At 35.4% G+C, this 23131-nt stretch overlaps 3 protein-coding genes across 3 annotated transcripts in view; 2 read left to right on the forward strand and 1 right to left on the reverse strand.

Moving 5' to 3' along the window:
- The first annotated feature begins 230 nt into the window (after positions 1-230).
- Syngr (synaptogyrin) lies at positions 231-14887 on the forward strand. Its single transcript, XM_034974691.2, has 5 exons — positions 231-497; positions 1749-1986; positions 6913-7049; positions 7875-8052; positions 8792-14887. Exons 1-5 carry the CDS (start codon positions 396-398, stop codon positions 8821-8823), a joined length of 687 nt encoding a protein of 228 aa, XP_034830582.1. The 5' UTR covers positions 231-395; the 3' UTR covers positions 8824-14887.
- Positions 14888-15899: 1012 nt separating this feature from the next.
- LOC117987637 (histone acetyltransferase KAT8-like) lies at positions 15900-20627 on the reverse strand. Its single transcript, XM_034974670.2, has one exon. It carries the CDS (start codon positions 20534-20536, stop codon positions 19208-19210), a length of 1329 nt encoding a protein of 442 aa, XP_034830561.1. The 5' UTR covers positions 20537-20627; the 3' UTR covers positions 15900-19207.
- Positions 20628-21319: 692 nt separating this feature from the next.
- The window catches only part of LOC117987661 (ras-related protein Rac1), a 51675-nt gene continuing 49863 nt past the window's right edge, over positions 21320-23131 (forward strand). The window contains exon 1 of the mRNA XM_034974696.2: positions 21320-21638. Within this exon, the coding sequence (XP_034830587.1) occupies positions 21604-21638 (35 nt within the window). The 5' untranslated portion in view covers positions 21320-21603. The remainder of the gene's footprint in view (positions 21639-23131) is intronic.

Below are 23131 nucleotides of genomic sequence, written 5' to 3' on the forward strand. Positions count from 1 at the left end.
GCTGAAATGCTTTTACTTGGGAGAAAATAATATATTATGTACTGCAAAATCCAATGAACAAATAACTCAACGGAGTTACAAACTCTGAATACCCCGAAAGAACCTTCTACTTTCAGCTCCGTCTATATTTTACTTGGTCTAAGCTCAACCATAGACAAGTGACCAAAAATAAAATGCTCTATGGGTTTTGACTTTTCCTTCCGGAAAAACCTCTGAAAAGTGAAAAACTATTTCTTATCTGTACCAAATGTCATTGTTTGCAAATTTGAGCCGAGCAGAGTTGCGCGATCGATAACTTAAATTGGACGAAATTCGGAGTTGGCGAGGTCAGAGACATTGATGGACTCCTCGGTCCAGCAGTGAATATTGTAAAATATAATTAAAAAGTTTTGGAAATGGAAACGGCTGGTGCTTACGGGGGCGGGAAGGCTGGAGGCGCCTTCGATCCCCAGGCTTTCGTTCAGCGCCCTGCGGTTATAGTCAGGGCAGTTTGCTGGGTACGTAATGTATTACATAGAAAACACCCCCTTCGAGATGATTTAATATAACATAACCACATAGTTATAGATACAAAACTTCTCAAAGAACGTGAAGTCTTTACAGTTTTTATACATTTATTTTGTTAGGTTCTTTAATAGTAGGGGTGTCTTATCACTAGATCTGAAAAGTATTACGTTTATTTGTTCAGTGCTACCACAACAGCCGTATGATTGACCTTGTCTAATGTGATGATTACACACTTTAATTGTAACAGCATATTACAATGGTTAATATTGTTATAGAATCAATACTGCTCAGTCAATACCTGTCTGCTCATCTTTACGATACTTTATACCTATCTTCATGATACTTTATACTACATCTATTTTAGATATTGATCAAGCTAATTTTAACAGGCCTAAATTTCTACTTTATACTTAACTCATAATATCTATAAATCTTACTTAAATAGTACCTAAAATCGAATAGAAATCACATTACTTTCTACTTATAACTTTTAAATTGATTGAGTATGTCAATATACACAAAGTAGATCATTTTTTTCCACTATTAAGTCTAGGTATACTCTTAATTAAACTAAATTGGCAAGTCTAAAGTAGACTACTTTAAGACTTGCCAAGTTATTTCCTTTTCCAAAGGTAAAATTGTAAAAGGGACAGCACTACATTCAAGTTGTGATTTAACATTTTTTTAATTTAGAAATTTCAGACTAGCTAATTCAGTAAGACCAATGTAAGGTTTAGGTCTATAGTAAAAATTGTTTATAATGATGAACAATGACCTTGTTTATATAATGATGAACAATGACCTTATTTAGATAATGATGAACAATGACCTTGTTTATAAAATAATGAATAATTGGCCCCGATTCTCTAGTCTCTCTCTAAACTAAATTTAGAGTATCTGCATCCTTTTCTTTTTACTAATGCTAAAAAAGGAACAGAACATGACTTTCACATTTAAAGACTCTAAATTTTAGTGCACAATACAAATTTAAACAGTAGGTTCGCGAGTGCGTGTTAAAATCACGGGTTTTACCATCTAAAAATTAAATTTAGAAATGTCAAACTGCTTCTGTCCTTTTCATATTACAATAGTAAGAAGAGGGTGCGAATACTCTAAAATTAGGTTGTGCTTAGAATCGGTGCCTAAACCAGATAAAAGGATCTAGATTCTAGAAATCATTTTATTCCAACTGCCCTTGTACATTTTGTCAGCAATATAGAAACTTAGTTGTATTTCTCCAGCTGTTCAGTGTGATTGTAATGGGCTGCATATCGGCAAAGGGCTGGTACATCAGTAAGACCGACGGCAAGGAGTACTGCGTGTATAACGACGATACCAACGCCTGCAACTATGGTGTGGGCATATCTGTGATCGCGTTCGTCGCGTCCGTCGGCTTCATCGTCGGCGAGTATCTCTTCGACCAGATGTCGTCTGTCAAGACCAGAAAGCATTATGTGCTGGCCGATATGGGTTTCTCTGGTAAGTCTTACCTTTACCTTTCTATACCTTACTTTAGATGTAAAGTATTTCTATGATAATAGTATAGCTTTGTGGCAAAATAAGTAGCTTACGCACTAGATCCGACTTCCGTCATTCGTGAGAATGCCTCGGATTCAAAGCAGACATAATATGACGTAGATATTATATCAAGTTCAAGTTAGTTCATACAACCGATAGACGTTGGGGTCCCAAGGTGCTAGAATGGCGACCGCGCACCGGAAGACGCAGTGTTGGAAGACCCCCCACTAGGTGGACGGACGACATCAGACGAGTCGCAGGGAGCCGCTGGATCCAGGCGGCGCAAGACCGTGGCGTGTGGAAGTCCCTACAAGAGACCTATGTCCAGCTGTGGACGTCTATTGGTTGATGATGATGATGATGATTATGTCAAAGATGACCACTAAATAGCTCGGATTTGGATCACAGATCGGATTAGTGCGTAAGCAATATCTGAATTCGGTCCTAGTTTTTTATATCCGTATTTTCACGGATTCAGATCGGATGAGTGTGTAACCGCTCTTATACTACAGGGTTTTTATTACTATGACAGTTAAAAAATCCACTGTGTGGTTGACGCGCCGTGGAACGTTAGTTCTATACTTATATTTTTCGAAGATTCCGCCCGTCCGTCGGTCTGTGATTGTCAATGTTCAAGGGACTTTTTATACGGGTACTTTTAGTCCCTCGTGTGCAGTTCGATACAGCTGTAAGCGATCTATTTTGACGGATCAAAGAGTACCCTTGACTGTGTAGCCCTCAACAATCGTATGAAAAACAAGGAATCCCTACGCTGTCATATGCCACCTCACTTATAGCATCGCCAAAAGTTCGACATCGGCAGTTTCGAACCTAGGTTCTCTAAGGGTAAAATATCTGTTATTGTTGTTTGAGTAGCTATAGAACTGTTCACACCGTTAAAACTGTATACGTTCTATTGCAATTCAAAAAACGTGTAATTCCATACTAAAAATATGCACCACTACAAATCCGGTCAGATTTACCTAACCAACAAAAAACGCGCGGTGTTTATGTCGCGTGGACGAGGCCTTAATTGGTGCCACTCAGGAGTAATTAATGCAAGCAGTAATCATGAACCCTTTAAATGATATACTCATTCAATTCGTAACAATTTGTTCTTGTGTATCCAATTCTTAATATACTTATAGCGTGCATTATTACGAGTCAAATAAAATGGCTCTATCGCTACAAACGAAAAACATCGCCCTTTTATGGCACTTATTGGCATCGCCTATAGGAAAACTATATACTTCCACGGTTAAAACTGTATAACTTGGTTATATTATTGCAGTCCAAAAAACGTGTGTATGGTTCTATGCTCAAAGTATGCGCCACTACCAATTCTATAAGATTTATCCTGCAAAGAAACGTGTCGTGTGAATGAGATCTTAATTGGTGCCATTAGTTGAGAATTAATGCAAGCAAGTTGCAAGCGGAGTTTGTTGTGGGCTTCTTCTCAGACCTGGGCGCGTTTGGAACCCTCGTAGCTTTAGTTTTAAGTACGTATTAATTATTATCACCACTATAACATCTTACAAATTAAAATTTTGACTATCAGTAAGCGAAAATTTTTACCTATTCTGAATAAATAATTTGAGTTTGGTTTGAGTTTGCAATAATCATGAAAACCCTTTAAACAACATAGCTATCCACGGAGGACGCAACAATTTGTTCTCGTACTCGTATATCCAATTTTTAATATACCTATCATGTATTTTTAATATACCTATCGTGTATTTTTAATATACCTATCGTGTATTTTTAATATACCTATCGTGTATTTTTAGTACACCTATCGTCTAGTTTTAATATTGGAACCTATCGTGAATTTTTACGAGTGAAATAAAATGACGCTATCGCTTATTATACTACGGACGACAAACATCGCCCGTTTATGGCATCGCACTTCCTATAAAATGCAAAGATAACGTTTGTAGCTAACGCCTATAGTACCGAAGCCCTAAAGCGAGCTCCATTAAAATGTGTACAGTAGCCGGCAAGAAATATTGTACATCGACCTTTAGAATAAGATTTCGGCTTTTTAGAGCGTTGTCTCTGTCACTCATACCTATGTGAATGCTAACTACCTCGTTGGCCCAGACTGAAGTGGTTAGCTTTATCGCCTACGGGTCATGTGGTACCTACTGGGATGTCATGCCAAAAAGTTACTGGATTTTACACTTTTAAATTTTCATAGCGGCCATTTTGATTTTTTTATTATTTGTTACTAGCTGATGCCCGCGACTTCGTCCGCGTGGAATTAGGTTTTTTACTTTAAAAATCCCGTGGGGACTCTTTGATTTTCCGAGATATAAAAAGACAGACCGACAACAAAGTGATCCTAAGAGTTCCGTTTTTCCTTTTGAGGTACGGAACCCTAAAAAGGCATTCTGCCCCAGCCTTATTTCCCGGCCGGTATGTGTCGAACTTAGTGTTTTCTAGACGCTCAGTCGATAGCAGCCAATCTGCTCCCAGCCTTATTTCCCCCGTGAGAATCAGTCAGTCAGTGATTCAGTGCAATGAAACTGATTAAGTTCGGGTCACATCGTTTGACATCATCTGTTATCGCCGCATTCAACTACTGAGTTAATGGGTGTCACGGATATTGTTTTGTCCTGATTGCATTTATAATCAGAACCTTTATATCGTGGACTTCTATCAAGTTTTTAAGTACTAAGCATGGGGCATTTTTTAGTACTTAGCATTCGTTTTAAAAAATATCCCAATTAGTTCCGTACCTCAAAAGGCAAATCAACTACTTAGGCGACCAAAGAAACGTTCCTCCACTGCCTGTTTCATTGTCCTTACCTCAATACCAAGCGCCTCTTTGACGGGTCTTCTCAGACAGACAGACAACGGAGTGATTTTTTTCTCTGGAGGTACGGAACCCTAAAAATGACGGTTTGAATAATATTACATTGGTATACGGCTTATATATTATGTTGAAATTTTGTACAATAGCTTAGGTAGGTTGTACCATGTACCATGGGCGTGGGGTGCTGTCTATCCCACTCGTGCTTTTGTTAGCTATAATTATTGTCGCACAGGGCATTGAACCTATCGTTAATGTACACACCATTATGAATGTACTACATTTACACATTGAAAATGGAATTTCATTGTTAGATTTTTCATGGTAACGATAAAACGTCGTCCAATTGACCTTTCGCCTTACCTACCTGCCTGCCTACCTACGAAGAACGCTGCTACACGCTACACGCTCGTAAAAGAAAATGTTATAAAGGTGTTGGAAAATATAATATATATCTACTAAGTAAAACTGTTTAAATATTCTACCTTTCCGGAAGAGTTGCATCTTATAATATAGCTACTAACAAGTCCGGCTTCGCTCGGGTCCATTTGATCACTACCCCTATTATAAATCCGTAAGTGTGTTTGTTTGTCGGTTTGTCCTTCAATCACGTCGCAACGGATCGGCGTGATTTTTGCTTAGTTATAGTCAAAGACCTAGAGAGTGACATAGGCTACTTTTTATCCCGGAAAATTAAAGAGTTCCCACGGGATTTTCAAAAACGTAATGTCGCGAAGTAACCTATGTTATAAGATTAGAAAGTATCTAGAAAATTTTATTGAATTTAATTGGTTGTTACACAAAGGCTATATTATAGCCTTTCAATCGTAGTTTAGCTCTTATTTTCTGTTCAAAAGTCCTTTTCGTTCAGTTCCGAACAAAAATCGTGGCTTACAAAGCTGTCAAACCAAACTGGCTATCTAATTAACTAAGCAAAGGCTAAAAGAATGCATTAAATAAATCTTGTTTGGCACAACATTGTATTGCGTAGTAGATGTACATAGAGGTCGTTAGGTTGGGGCCTTTTTGCAAGATTTTTTAATACATTATAGGCGCACGCTTCTCCACGATCACACCTGGGATACCTGGGACACCACCCATAAGATGGGACGCGTTTGCCTAGGAGGTGCCTATTAACTCTTGTTTTAAAGATACCCGGATTATAATTGGCAGGAAACACTGATCTCGGAAGAGTATTCCAGACCCTAGCTAAAAAGCTTGGATTTGACTCGCTCCAGCAATGCACGGGGCTGCAATGGCTTGTATAGTACGGTATAATAACATTGTAAATTGAAAAATTAAAAAGAGCAACCGCCGAGTTTCTTGCTGGTTCTTCTCGGTGGGAACGGCGTTCCAAACCAGTGGTAAATTAAAACTACCTGACTATTCATAAACACTTGTAAAAAGTTTACATGAATAAAAAACATTCTATTCTATTCTATTCTATGCGTATAAGGAACGATGACGCAGAACGTTTTTTCAGACTTCTAATATGATATAGCTCCCTTATAAAAACTACTAACAAATACTAAAACCAATACTATGACCTTGTGACCTTGGCCGAGATACGATGTTCTACCCACTCCTACTAGAAAATGTGGGTTGCGAACGTTTGTTTGACTATACATATAAGGAAAAGTGTTCCCGTATGTGAAAACAATATAGCTACTCCGTTACGAGAAATGAGCTTTTATAAAGTGCATTTTCTTATGTCTTTTTAATGTACCTACTTTTAAAAATTGACATTTTGAAATTCGCCATTTTGGTTTTTATTGCATTGTGTTGGGTTGTTTAATGTAAGATTACATGGTACTGTACAGTACAGATGAAGGTACTTAAAAAAATTGCATGGCGGCCATTTTGATTTTTCATTTTTATTCTGTGTTGGTTGTTATAGTGGCAATTACACAATGAAAATTTCAACTCTACCTATTACAGTTCATGAGATACAGCGCACTGACAGACGGATGGATGGACAGAAGGACGGATAGCGGAGGCTTAGTAATAGGGTCCTGTTGGTACGGAACCCTAATACTCAATAGTTCGCCATTATATAAAAACACTATTATTTTCAGCGTTCTGGGCGTTTTTGTACTTCGTGGGATTCTGTTACCTGTCCAACGCTTGGGGCAAGACCGAGACCCCACCCGTGGGCACAGCTAACAACATGCAAGGCGCCATAGCGTTCTGCTTCTTCTCCATATTCGCTTGGGTAAGTATCCGCTCATTCCTAGATCCAATAGCGTATATAGTCCGCGACAGGTTGAGATCGCAATCGGGGTATAAGGCGGGGGGACGCCCCGCACGGCGCCGACCCGCACGTCACCTGCCTGCACTGAGTTAGCGCGGGAGGTGTGCGGGGCGCCGTTCCCTTCGATTGCCATCTCGACCTGTAGCGTACTATAGTGGCGTTCGGATCTTCCAGAAAAACATCTTACCATTTTTATCTCCACATTTATTTTGATAGGAGTTTGTTGTGGGCTCTTCTCGGACCTGGGCGCGTTTGGAACCCTCGTAGCTTTAGTTTTAAGTTCGCGTAAAAATTATCACCACTATGTCATCTTACAAATGCAAACTGACTATCAAAAAGCGTAATTTTTTTACCTACTTTGAATAAAGGTTTTGACTTTGACTTTGATACTTACCTCAAGTTTTTCCTAAAGCTTCGTTCATATTAACTTCTAGTTTTGCTACACTACGCACCTCACGAATTGTTCCTTACTACTACCAAGAAAATACCGCGTATTTTACGATTTTTTATGATATAAAGGAACTATCAAATTTGAACAGCGACTAAACAACTTAAAACTTGTGCAAGTAGGTATAGGAAAGCCGCTATAGCAATAAAGTTTTTAACAACTAATAACTTTGATTCATTTGATTTAATTTTTAATAAATTTTTTTGAACAGCCGAAGCATATCAAGACCAATTTAAAGATTGTTTTTAAAATAGAAATCGACTATTTGATAAACATTTTGAGGGTAGTTTGCTACTACGACCCTTGAAAAAATTTCAAGTCAAATCATTTTACTTCAGGTGGCATGCGCTTTTTTCGCATTCCAACGGTTCCGCATGGGTGCTGACGCGGTGTTCGCCCCTGCCTACGAAGTAGAGGGCGGAGTGGGAAGCCCTGGGTCTTTCCCGGCCTATCCCGGCGCGCCAGACCCGCAGCCCGCCTACAGCGACCCGCCATTCTCGCAGCCACAAAGCGGCGGTAAGTACACTTTAAACTCTCTGTGTTCCACTAATACTACTAATCCGGTTCGAAGGACCATTATTATTTATTTTTTAATACCTTTCGTACGTGACTACGTTAGCGCCTGCAGCGACATCACGCGCACACACACACGCGCGCACACACACACACAATATTGCAATTGTTACTAAAATAGCCTAAATTTAAATTTAAATTTGTAACTCCTTATTTATCGATGGATCCAAGGGAAGGCTGCGGCGCCCGTAACACTAGTTTACCTAGTATGGACGCCAAAGCACTCCTTCAGGTTTTAATATCTATTGTTTCTACCTTTTTTATGTGTACTAGTTTTAAGGAGTCTTTGTCTTGTACAACATTTTCTTTGAATAAATAATAATAATAATTATTATTATCTGTTTTGATAAACCTAACCGATGTTGACGAAATTTGGTACAGAGGTAGCTTACATACCGGCGACAGATATAGGCTACGTTTCAACTTTCAACCAGTAAATCAAATAGTTTCCACGGGGTTTTTTAAAAATCTAAATCCACGTGAACAAAGGCACGGGTATCTAATCTGTAAGGGATGGCAGTTATGTGTTACTCCAATTTAAAAGACCACAGCATCCACTACTGCGCCAGAAAGGTCGTCAAAAAGGATGTAATGACGTCATGTATTTGTACAAGTTGTGCCAAAATATTGGTACACTCTCTATTGCAATCTATTATAATAAATCTTCTCTTGTTCATTTCAGGAAACATTGACTACACTGCACCGACGTACTAATCTGGATCGCATTTGACTTACATCATCACGTTCTATTATTTTATGTCCCAAAGTTAAAATTAATACATATTGTAATATGTAGTCATACACTAAAATATAATAATAATTTTAATAAGGTGTAATGTCTTTATTTTGCGCATATTATGTCGTTTTACTTAAACAAAGTTTTACCATGAATAGTGAACTAATGACTACTTGTCGAAAAAAGTATTATTTTCTAGTCACTCATTGCTAAAACTATAGTTCGTCCATTATTCTATCCTTAACTTTATTATTTTTAACTGGTGACGGCACTTTATGACTAATGAAATGAAGTTGTTTCACTATTTTCATTTAGGTACACTGTATTGCCAAAAAATAACAAACTTGGTATAATATATGATACTTGTTTATGGCAAATAGAAAATCGAATAATGGGTCAGGAATGGTTTAGTAGAATCTGTTACACAAAAAGACATCTGTTATGTATTAATTATAACTTATTGACTCGATCATTGTTTTAATCATGTTACTTTTAAGTACCAAAGTATATTTTTATAGTTTATTTTTACAATACAGTCCATTTTAGGTTATAATTTATTTTGTTAGTTTTCATAAAGGCCTTTTTTCACCATTTTACTAAAGACACAATTATGCCAAGTAACTGTACAGTTAAAACGCAAAATCAAAAAGTCAAACTGTACAGGAAAATCTAAAAATGTGGTGAAACTGCCTAGATTTTTCCATTAATTTCGAATTAATTTATTTTCGAATAAATTATTAATAAGTAATATTTTTAATAATACCTTAATAAATTATTATTAAATAGGACTTGTATTGCTTCATGGTACCTGCTTTTAGGTATATATACGACAATATCATCAGGAATGTAAAATAATAAACTATATTATTATGTAAATATCATAAATATACCTACCTGAAGCTGGTGAATGATTTTTTTCAAGGAATTGACAGTAAATTTTGAGATTCGGGCAAAATGAAAATATCTTATTTCTTGTAATATAAACTTAAGGTTTAATAAATAGTTAAAAAATCATTCACTACGCCTCAAGTTGTAATATTTAACAGTACTACTTAATTTTTACGTGATAGTGATAATTTTTCTTCTTCGATCGTTACCATTTTCACACTTGTGCCATGTAATATGTGTCATGCATGCTCTACGCATGTTGTTTGGAATCATATAGATATAAAAACTCTAAATAGTTTGATTTAAAATAATAAAAAGTTGTTATGTATGGTATATTATGGTCACTTTATTTGGCCTGAAGTGTACTTTCTCTCGTCTAACCTTACTATTGGAAAATGTCAGTTTTAGTTACCGATTGTTTTGATCTTTTTTTAAATTAAGGTTAATTTTTGTAAATTTCTAGACTTAAAATATTTAAATACATTTTTTATTAAAATATTTAAATACATTTTTTATTCTATTGACTAGATACTGATTTTAAACTTTTATATAATCATCATGCCATGTGAATCCTTTCTCAAAAACTTAAATTTACTTAACTTATAACTTAATTTTAAAAACTTTCTTTATTTTTAGTTTTCTCGAATTTACACAAAAGAATAAAAAATTTGAACATATTTTGAAAGTGTTCGATAAGCACTAAGCAATTCAAAATTTGCTTTGTTAAATATAGAAAAAATATTCACACATTTTTTTGCAACTAAGTGTAAAAACATTACCTTTGTCCTATACAGTGTTTGCGAAAGAACCATTTTAATATTTAAATATAAAAAAATAAAGTAACTGCATATCGTTATCGATATACATTGTTATTATAATAAATATGTTTCATAATTTACGGTAATAAGTCGCAAATGTTCTAAAGCAAAATATTATGTGAATTAGGTAAGGTGTATGTGCAATGGATTTAAGGGATTGCACAAACGAGCCACTCGACCAGCTGCGAGCTTGGTTTTCATCGTCATCATCATCATTGACCGATAGATGTCCACAGCTAGATATAGTTCTCTTGTAGGCACTTTCACACGCCATGGTCTTGCGCCGCCTGAATCCAACGGCTCCCTGAAACTCGTTTGATATTGCCTGTCCACTTGTGAGAAGTCTAACAATGCGGAGCTTTCCGGTGCGAAATCCGCCATTTCAGCACCTTGGAACTTCAACGTCTATAGGTTTTTGAATATGCCCTGCCCATTGCCACTATTTTTACCATTATTGTTCATACATTTTGTATAAATCCGCCGCTCCATCCTCTGTAAGTTAACCAATATGTATGGAATCGCCGCGCCACCAATACTGGTATCTGTCGGGCGCCAAGTGTGGGCTGTCGATGTGGCGAGTGGCCCGTTTGCGTTTAGCCTAACGCTTAGATATATTATCGGCTGTTAATGACAAGCTTTGCTGTGTTACCACGTAGATGTAATGTTCAAAATATTATTAATAACATTCATATAAAATAAGATATTTGATTATTGTATTGAAAACGCGTAAAATACATCGGTCGGTTTGTGTAACTTTGAAAAAAAATGTGTGGGTAAAGTAAAACTTCGACGTTGTAGTAGTAAAAAAAGAATTTGGTGATTTCAAAAATGATTCAATCTTTTGCTTTTAATCTATGGCACTAGCTACTTGGTATTTTAAAACACTTCTAACAGCTATTCTGTTTGATATCCACTTTGAATACAGAGAGAGAGAGAGAGAGAGATTAGCCACAATATGGGAATAACATACACTGATTCAAAAGCATGGCAACAGAATTTTTAATGCACTCTAGTCGAAAACTGTATAGTTGATCAAATATCTTATTGTGCATGAATTTTCGACATTAAGCGTTTATTCAGACAGTTCACATCACAACCACACAGCGGCAATCAAATGTCATGGTGGTCGCGATGGCCGCTTATATGGAAGTACCGCGAATTGTTGCACTTATGGCCTATGTGGTCGGTATTGACCACACGTTTGCGATAGCCGTTGAATGCGACTTCGAATAATTATACAACCTTGCGCCGATGTGGTTGTGGCACGTCTATATGACCCTTATCATCTTAGCTGTTCAGTATTATTAATTTTTGTAGACCTAATTTAAAACCATTTAGATTATTATTAAACTAAACGAAAAATAGTATTTGTCTTATATATCTCACAACTATATTTTTCTAGTGGTGTAGTCTACCTAATTAATTAAAAAATGTATTAAAGCATTTGTATGACTTAATGTTTATTTGCATGAAATTAAATCTAAAAGACAAAATGACTTTAAAGTAAGGTCTTAAATAAGTACAAACTATAAAATTTATAGTTCGAAAGGAAACAATATTATATTTTAATGCAAAAATAATTTCTAAAAGAAAAATATCTTTCAAAAGACAGGCCCTAAATAAAGTTTAATTTCTACTATTGACAAAATTCAAATCTGGCTCGATTTCACGAGTTTACTGTTAAGATTTGAATAGCGCGACTAGTTAAGTAAAATAGCTTGTATCATATTTTTATAATAATTAAGCTCCTTTCAAATAAATACATTTAGATGACTGTTATCGTTTGTAATGCGCTGAGTGTACATGTACTTCTTGACAGGTAAATCTTTACAGTGGCATTTAATTGAAATGTACACGTTTAAAATTAAATTAATTGAATGCGCTACATTATACCAACAAAATCCAATTGTATTCTTTTAAACTCTTTAAAGTTTTCCTTATTCAAAGGTATTTGAATGGTAGGTTGTTTGAATTGAAATATGATGTCTATTAAGTAATTTTTATTGCTTAAAATATAGTTAATATCATTCATGGCTGGCTTGTGAGACGATGAAAAGCAAGAAATGCATAAAGTTAGTTGAAGGAATACATTTGATTTAGCTTAAAACTTAAGCGTATTCAATTGATCTGACATTAAATTATTGAATACATATAATCTACTGTCACGATTCACCTTAAACTAAAACGTAGACATTATTACAAATAATTTAGATGTAGATACTATATAATATATATTATAACACAATTAGATCTGTTCTGATAATAATGAAAATGTACTAATCGATAAAACAAAAAAGAAAAATACACAAAAAATTGTAATAAGTGTTAAATATTATGCTAAAGTACGGTGTTGTTGTGCATAGTGATATTGATAGGTTTTAATTTGTTGACCGAAAAATAAAACATACATAATTCAATAGTGAATTACTTAATCATAATTCAATAGTGAACTAACAATTCATAATATTTTAATTTTTTAATTGTTTTCAATATTATGTTCATGATAATGGAAAGAAATGTGAACTCATGATTTTAAGCTTATTTCGTGGTTTAACGACAATAATGTAGATAACGGGTACATACCACGATTATTTTGATGGTTTTTATTTGTCGACATTTCGACCTGATTGCACTCATCAAATTCATCGTGGTACTATGTACCCGTTATCTACATTATACAAAATGTAACTATGTAAAACTACTAATACTTACATTACGATATAACTGTATACTAGTTAATACTTTGACGTTGCTCAAACTTTACTTACGAGACAGATTGGTTTCACTTAAGTCAAGGCTGAGATCAATAGAGCGAACTTTAACTTTGCCAGACTTAAGACACTGTAAGGCCGCGATTACACCTGTAAGTTGTACTCGCATAAGAAGCTCACGTAATTGACAACTTTACTAAGGTTACTTTATTAATGAGTGTACTTTACTTATAAGTAAAATATAAGGGTAGCTACTTATAAGTGTTTACATTAATAAAGTCGGTAAGTTAATCATATAAGCTACTTACCTGAGTAAACTTATAGGTGTACACGCGGCCTTAAAACAGCGTTATATCGCTGAAAAATCTTTCGCGTTTTAACTAAAATTTAAATTTGATCAAAGTACGCTGTATAGATCTCCTGTAATTGAATTTTAAATCAGAGAAGTCTACGCTCTATAGATCACACGATAGACAATATTGTCACTATAAAATACACCTTAACAATGAAGCGTGCTTAGCAATCAAATCCCGAAGAACGCAGTTTCAGATTGGTCTATCGTCGACCATTGTACCTAATAATATCAATCTATCCATCAAAATTCGAGATTGTAATTTACTATTGAATCGTGTACTTATTTCCTTTTAAATATTCACAAATGTACATTTCAATTTTTTTATTTTGTTAAACTCATTTGTTCTAGAAATAACAGGATCAACCAATTTTCAACATTGGGATATATTATGTTTAATTAAAAACCAATCGTCAGAAATAAATATCTCGCTCTTGAGAAATTATCATTTTTTAAATTTTCTACTAAAACAAATGAGTGTAACATTAAAATCTGTGGTATTAATAATATTATACCAAAGACTTTCAGATACTTAACAATCATTATTAAATATAATTATTACTTTTCGGGTATTTTTCATTGATAAAAAGTAACTTTAGGAGTTCCACTGAAACGGAGACTGCGTTTTCGACCAATCAGATATATCCAGATGATGTACTAAAACTATTACATCATCTAACAATAACCTGATTGGTCTATTGAACGTCTCCGCTCCGCTTCAGTGGGAACGTTAGGTTGTGGATTGTGGGAGAGTGACAGCGACGTTGAATCCCTTGATTTTTTTTAAGTCAACTGTCACCCTCCCACACCCCCGCTTTACCTCACGAGCCGTCTTAGTGAAACGATATACCTATAGCTACTTACCATAAATACACGATTTTATTGTATTGTAAATTAATCAAAAGTACTACCAAATTTAAGTTACGTCGATGTACTTGTGCAGAAATTTTATTTTTGAATGGGGCACAAATATCTTAACCAATCACAGCTGCAGCGCGTCCGCCCGCTATTGGTTGTCGTCTCGGGCCATTTTCTGCGCAAACTAATTTTGCCGATGCGACTTATAAAAGAGCTACCTACTTGAAAATTGTAAATCCAATTATAATTGAATTATAAATCCAATTGTACAATTTACACGCACAAATACGCGAAAGAATTTGTACCTACCTAATAATAATAATTGTATTTAATGATAATTTCACTAGGTACTTGTTTATTGTATTTATCATGTAAATGAGACAGTAATGAAAATAAATTGAAATGATAGATATGTGTCAACGTTGTTTTATTTCATCATCTTTATCCACCGATAGATGTACAGCACGCGGCCGAAAGTAATGTATACATCGACATTTAGGAGATAACAGACTTGTAGAGCGTTGTCCCTGTCATTGAGACCGACAAAAGGTCACATAGGTATGAGTGACAGAGACAACTCTTTACAAAGCCGAAATGTTATTCTAAAGGCCGATGTACATTACTTTCGGCCGCGTACTGTAGGTAGGACGCACAGCCGGACATAGGTCTCATATAGCGACTTCCACACGCCACTACCTTGTGCCGCTTGAGCGGCTTACTGCGAATTATTAGTCTACTAAAAAATAATTTAATAAGCCAACAGGGAGTAGTGAACGTTTGTGAGGTGAATAACGTCTTAACCTGAAAAACGTCTCTTCTTGATGACCACGACCGCTCTGCCTAGTGTTACGAAGAAGTAAAATAAGTAACAAATGAAACAACAAAACTTCTCTTTCAGTTTTATTTCCGAACATTTTTTCTTATACAACTAATGAATTATCACAAATAAACAGTGAAAACTGATGATTCACAGAATCTAATGACAAGGGAAGATCTTTTGGCTTCTCAAATCTTAATCTGACACGCGAGTGGCAAATTGGAATGGCGGATACGTACTTTTAACATACGACTCGTTTTAGTCAAATCAAATCTGTAGTATTTTGAATTTCCAACATTTCGCACACTTAATATTAAAATAACAGAATTTACTTTTCAACTAAGATGGAAAATGGCCACTGAATGGCCTTTTGAAAGGCATCAACGTACGAGTGTACTATGTGCGTATGCGTAAGTATACGTGTCAAATCGAAATGTTGACGACGCGCGTAAAACTTTAGTTAATAATTTGACAGTTGATAATCACATTTTTTTTGTTTACACATTATTTTACTGATTATTAATTATTATAGTGGTTTTGTAAATTAATTGATTGTGTACCTACCAAGTGATAAATAAACAAATTCTAATTAATTAATTAAAAAACATTGCATCAAATCTGAAAAAGGCTGACATACATAAATGTAAAAGCCTGATAATAAAAGATCTAAAAAAATTTTTGAAAAGGCCACCTGCTGTCTAAATTATCAACTCAAAGAATCAAGGGCCTATCGAATATCGGCGTAGATTGCAACCGACGCTCTCTCACTATTGGCTGAAATGCATTGCTGCCGCAAGAATACCATAAATTCAGCCAATTTCCCGAAATCGATCAACAGGATCGTGGATCTGCCTGCGGATCTTACTTACTTACGATTTGATTTACACGTGACGCGACGTTGACGCGTCCCGTCACCTGTTAATAGTATGTTTCCGCCCTAAATTATAACACTTCTTTATAACTATAAATATATTATGTAGAATATAATTTAGGTGTCACAGGTAAATCTTTAGTGTCACTCCTAGGCTAAAAGTGTGTTAAAATGTTCCACATAAAAAAAAACTGAGCCTCGAACCATGTGTCAGTGACCGAAAGTTTGTATTTGAACAAGCCAGAGAAGTGATCAGTCATTATTGAAATTTCAACCTTCTCACATTCTGATAAAGATTATGTTGAATGAGTATTTTTTATATGTGTTTTGCCTAAATTATATTCTACAGTACAATTAGGCGAATTTATGTTTTTTTTTGTTGCAGTGGCTATTATCCACTCTATAAATAAAATAATATAAAGGTAGATACCTAATACACTGGAAATACGCTATTTTTTTAAGTTAACTTTTTTGCAAGTACCTTTGCACATGACTACTTTCTTGACGCGTTTTATAGTAAAACATACATTTGTATGCCACTTTAAATATTTCTGCTCAGATTAATTAATATTCTAAGTATTTCTGATTCAATTCGAAATCCTTGACTAAAAAAGAAGTCATACCTGTGCAATGGCTCTAATACATACTCATATTATTTACAATATTAATAAAACCTTAATGTAAAAAAATGGATGAAAAAGAGCTTAAATCGGAAACGTAATTTAAAACTTACAACTAATATCACTTGCCAGTAAAGGAACTCAGTGAGTAACTGAAGAAGGTTAAAACAGATCTAAAAAAATTACACTAGTGTTTTCTATTAACATAGGTTACAATGTGTAAAAAAAAATGTGTACAAGTGAAATGATATTTACATCACTACTCATATTACCAATGTGAAAGTGTGGTTGTTGGTATGTCCTTCAATCACGCCGCGTAACAATGCAACCTTAGAATAACAACTCGAAATGCAACAGATCAGTGTGATTTTTTGCATGGATATACTTAAAAACCTGGGGAGTGACATAGGACAAACCTAAATCCATGCGGATATGAAGTCACGAGCATCAACGAGCAAAATATATGAATTCAAATGGATGTAATAAATTCCTTTGAATTTAAAAATTATTAAAGATGACTAATCTTATTATTGTTACATTTGGTTTATGTGAAAATTAATAGAAGTAGTTTTAAGTATACTACGAAACAGTTCCATCTCTGAGACCATCAAACATGACGTAATTAATATTACTATCAAGTAAGACCAGCCATACACGGACAGCTTGAAGCAGTCAGCATGGATTGCTTCAAGCTGCGACTGCGTGTTGAACTAGACTTCTACGTACATACATACACGAACCGCTCAAGCAGTTGCAACTGCTTCGGGCGGTTGGGCGGTCAAGCAGTCGCCAGGCATACACTGACTGCTCGAGCTGTCGACCGCTCTCGCGCAGTTACCTCCGCCCGCGCTCCTCATTCCACGTCGCGCTCGCTTCCCGCCCGCGTTGAAATTGCTTGGCAGCTTCAAGCTGTTGACTCTGACTGCTCGAGCGGTCTGTGTATGTTGATCACTGGCTAACCGCTCGAGCAGTCCGTGTATAGCGGGCCTTAATGTTCATATTCCATTGTCATTTTAAAAACAAAGCAAGGATGCACTGAAAAACTTATTACAAAAAGATAATATGGAACCCTGATGTGAAGTGTTATTATAACTCTGAATTTCTACATAGCTAATTATTATATTTTATTAAAGCGTGATATTATTTTACAATACCTTGTAACAATACAATTTTTAAAAATGCAAACAAAAATTACTTTTTAAAGAATTTTGACTTTCTTATCGTATTTTTCTTTTCTAAATATATGTAAATTATTTATTAAAAGAATTAGTAAATTACCTGTCAATTACTATTTCTTATTTTCTATATTTATTTTTCATAACAATTTTAGTCCGCGTCAATAAAATAGTCGTTCTTGAAGTTAACCGCAAGATGCGACGCAATAGCATTTTTAGGTGACGCGAGGGAGCGGAATACACCAGCCCGGTGCGCCGCACTGCTCATCACGTTTGCCATCTGCATTAGTGTGAGTTCTACATTCATACGAGCGCGTAGAACAATAACTGCGTAATCGCACGTCGTAATCGTAGATCAGACGCGACTATTTAACTGCCGGGAACTATACCTGACAATGTTTCTCTACTGGGATCTTTACAATGGGAATAAAACTACTACTCATTGTGGCTAATTCTACTGTACAGAATCTCTAGAATTGACAGGTTTAAATCTCATGCTAGCAGGGAGTATTATAAAAGGGATAGCAGTACATTTAGATCTGTCAATTTAGTCTAGACTCTAGACCACAAATGCCATCAATTACCCTACAGTTACTTTAAATTACTTTTAATACTGATTGCATATTACAGTGTAGCATCTAAAATATTTTTAATAAAAAAATGCACACATGTGTTTCAAATTACAAGAATTAAATTTAATAGCTTGACTAGCTAATGCCCCCGACTTCGTAAACATGCACTACACAAATTTCAAACCTCTATTTTAACCCCTTAGGGGTTGAATTTTCAAAAATCCTTTCTTAGCGGATGCCTACGTTATAATAGCTATCTGCATTCTGCATGCCAAATTTCAGCTCAATACGTCTAGCTATTTGAGCTGTGTCTTGATAGATCAGTCAGTCTGTCACCTTTTCTTTTTATAAATTTAGATATATTTTATGCACCACCATGCAACAAAAAAAATTCTCAAGATCTCAAATTAAAATTGTATGTAAAGCATTACAAGTTTGTAAGAGCTCTTCTTATTTGGATTCTCATAGGATTCTTTAGGTTTACAGTACTGATAATAGTCCCTAAATATAACATGCAATCAGTATTAGACTCCTTAAATACTTGTATTTGATCACAATACCACATCTAGATTACAATGCAATAATTGTATAGTTAATTCAACAGGCTGGAAGCCTAGAGAACTCCTTTAGTTGGCTTTCAACCAGTCTCTAACTCTCTAGGCTCTGCCTGTAAGCCTATACTACTTCTTAGCTTTCGTAGAGTTCCCTTGCTTATTTGGTGGTGTCCATCTCAACGCAGACGGATCTACACATAACCGAGGCTTCTTAAAATGTGAACTGGCCAGCTGTTCGGCCACAATCTTCGGTGTAACACAGATAACATGCTGACCCTTCCAATACTTCACCATATTCATAGATTGTAAGGTGGATATTATGTCTGTCTGTGATATACCAGTCATCTGACTCAAATCTTTGATACTTAAAGTACCCCGACTTGCACTTAACACTTCTAAAAGTACATAGGACCAGTATGATCTGTAACTTAGTTTACCTAAGTCTGATAAAGGCTTTTCAGGGCTACCGACTACCTGTTCCAGCCTGGAGAGTTCATAGCTAAATGCAATAAGCAGTTTACCATAACCTTGTCTCTGGTATGGAGGCAGAGTTAGTATACAAGCAACATTGTTGCCTTCAGGCGAGTCCTTCTCTTTGGAGAAGTAGCCGACAAGATGTGCACCATGCTTGTCAACCTCGCACAATATGTAAAATAGAAATTGCTCTATGTCAAAATAAAGAGTTTTGTGATCTAGAAATAACTTTGCCAGTAAACACAGGTTTTGACAGTATATTTTATGCTCCTTACCATCCGCCTCAAAGATTGCTATTGTACCTTTTCGGTAGATTTCGCTTCCTTGCGGTTGCCGCGCCGTACACTCGCTCAAATGATACCTGTATGTCTTTTCCATCCTCATATACTTGAGACAATATTCACAAATCCACAGTTTCGCCTGTTTACCATACTCGTCCGGGTAAGGGCTGAAATACCACGTGTCTATTTCGTATTTACCGATTTGAATCCTATCGATGTATTTGACTTTGGTAATAGCTTCGTGCTCCTTCTCCAGGGCCGCTGTTGTGGGGTCCATTTCAGCGTAAGACTTCTGTACATGGTTAATTTCGTCATGTTTACGTTTTTGATTGCGCGTAATTTTGCGGCCGGACTTGTCGGTGAGCAAATGATCGGAGTTTATGTTGTTATTGGAGTTCTCACACACGTCAAATCTATCAGACATAACCCGGTGGCGCGAAACCCACTCGTCGAGTCTTCGATCGTAACCGACATAGTGCACATAGTATTCATAACACGATTCCGCGGCGTTGTACCGCGTCTGTATTATCTCAGCCGGGTGCCATGACTCATCCGAACGCCGCACTAAATAATGCTCTCCGATATCCAAAGGTTGCTCCTGTGTGGACTCCGAGTCTTCGTTGTCCGTGCTACGACACTCGGGATTTGGTAATTCATTGTTCACTATTGGTTTTTCCAACTCTTTATCACCTTTTGCCATATTTAACAAAAACCATTTATCGTATCACGCAATACCGCGCAACACAATCTCCAGCCATGCCATTTCTTCCATAGACAATACACATACATGTCCGTCCGCGGAAAACGTGCCCACTAGTGAAGCCCACCTATAATTTGGTAACCGATAACATCTACAAATAATCGGTATTTACCGATTATTTGTATAAATTTTTTTTTCATAATTTGTGAGTATATTTATTAACTAATCTGGTTTATTGTTTGAATTATACGCAATATTTGTGAAATTCATACTTATTGTAATTTATTTATTCATAAAGGTTGCTGTAACTAGATAAAACATTTTAGTTCCAAAACACTAAGCGGTCGCACTGTAGTTATACAAATTGTACAAAAAAGAAAATATTTTCATTATGGTTCATCTCTATGGTACGGTGTTGCACATCAACGGAATATTGCTTTACTTTAGGCGAAATATTTGTGAATCTTGGAGGAAAGTGAAGGAAGAAAAAAAATTATTATATTATTAACTAATTACCAAATATTTAGTTGAAAAACAAGATAAATATTTCTAGCAACGATTACACTTTAACAACTATATTTATCCTTTCGTTAAGACTGGTGAGTCTTACGTGTCTGTTAAACATGTTTTAAAAATCTTTTCACGAAGTCAGAAGAAGGTGAAATGTAGTTTTAAATAATGTTTTCGATCAAATTCAAAAATATGCAGAAATCAGAATGTAAAGGTGCAAATAATTCTTTTTAGGGAGGTCACATTTCCCACTCAGTTGACCATAAACTATAGAGTACTACCAAATGGAATATGAGTTGCTGATCGGCGATAGGTACGTCCGTGTTCAACTGATTTGTAAATCGTTTCCTAATCGCCCGAAGAGAGATATGAAATTATTTTCGATAACTAAAAACTGTGCCGTTCGTCTACGCGAGTGTTGATTGTAATGCCGGAGTGTATTGATTATAATTAAAGGTGATAAAAGTGCAGTGATTTTGTACAAGATTGGTTTGGAAGCATTTTGCCGTGGTAATAATCTCGCCGTTGTCTTAGTTGGAACATTAAACTAAGCCAAAATGCAAGCGATTAAGTGTGTCGTTGTTGGCGATGGGTGAGTAAAATAATTTATTTTGTATTTCTACATACAATTTTGTACAAGTTTTATCGTAATAAACTTAACTACTGACGTCATTAGGACTCATTGGTGCCGCATCCAGTATTACTGGGAACGGTTGAACGATAGTGCACGTTGTATTTATAACCGACTTCGATAAAGGCTTGTGAGTTTGTATGTTCACCATTTTCTTGTAAACTACTTTTGATGTTAATTTTCATTTATATAATTTCTAAATTTCCTACCTACCTTATTGATGTTTTATTTAAATTATATAGTAATCTCGACATAAATTAACAGTTTATAGGTAAGTGACTACATGTAAAAAGTTTTAATGTAGTCAGACACATACAGATTATGCTTACCTTATCACATAATTTATCAACATTGTGTTATCTAAGCTATCTTTCATATTAAGTATATTATGGCAAAATGCAAAATGATCTTATCAGTAAAGTGTTGTTATTGCAATAAACTTTAAAATATCATACTTTTATTGTACTAGTCTTATGCTCACGACTTCATCCAAATGGACTACACAAATTTCAAACTTCTATTTACACCCTTATGAGTTGAATTTTCAAAAATCCTTTCTTAGCGGATGTCTACATCATAATGGCTATCTGCATGCAAAATTTCAGCCCAATCTGTCCAGTAGTTAGATCGGTCAGTCGGTCAGTCAGCCAGCTTTTCCTTTTTTATATAGGTTTTTATTAAAACACTAACACAATGGCATTTATTTACTAAACATAATTGTTTGGGATTTCACTCATAGATTTCTCAAGGTTTCAAGGCCCCTAAATCTTAGGGTGAGATCTATAGAGCACACTCGGACTTAGCTTAGACTTAAGACAGAGTTAAAACGAGACAGCTATATCTCTCACATAAATCTGTCTCGTTTTTACTCTTTAAGTCTGAGCAAAGTCAATGTGCGCTCTATAGATATCAGCCTGTAGTAGTAGTATCCAGCCGATGTAGACCTCTACCCCAAACTTCGTCTGGTTTGCTACTGATGATGTTTCGAATGTCATAAATGGGTAACTCCTATAAGTTTCTTAGCATTTAAACTATTGTGAGTGATTTAGATAATAAATAAAATAGCCTTTATTCTCCGATACAATAGTTATACATCTTATAGTACTTACTAACCGTACCGTGAGTGAGTGATGTGATGTAGATGAGTGATTTAGATAAATATAGAAAAAATCGGCTTTACTCACATATTTAGTCAATGCTAGCCCGACTAGTTTCAAACTCATCCAGGATTTTCACAGGGACTCAGTTTGCAAACAAGTTTTGTTCGTATAAACTATTACATAAGTTAAAAGCGTTTGACACTATCGTTTACTATGCAGTTAGTCCAGAGAAAAACACTTTACTAACTGCTAGACTACTTAAAAGTTAAAAGCATTTGGCACTATCGTTTACTATGCAGTTAGTCCAGAGAAAAACACTTTACTAACTGCTAGACTACTTAAATTGACACAAAA

This window comes from Maniola hyperantus, chromosome 13 (genome assembly GCF_902806685.2).
Source record: "Maniola hyperantus chromosome 13, iAphHyp1.2, whole genome shotgun sequence".
Classification (NCBI taxonomy): domain Eukaryota; kingdom Metazoa; phylum Arthropoda; class Insecta; order Lepidoptera; family Nymphalidae; genus Maniola; species Maniola hyperantus.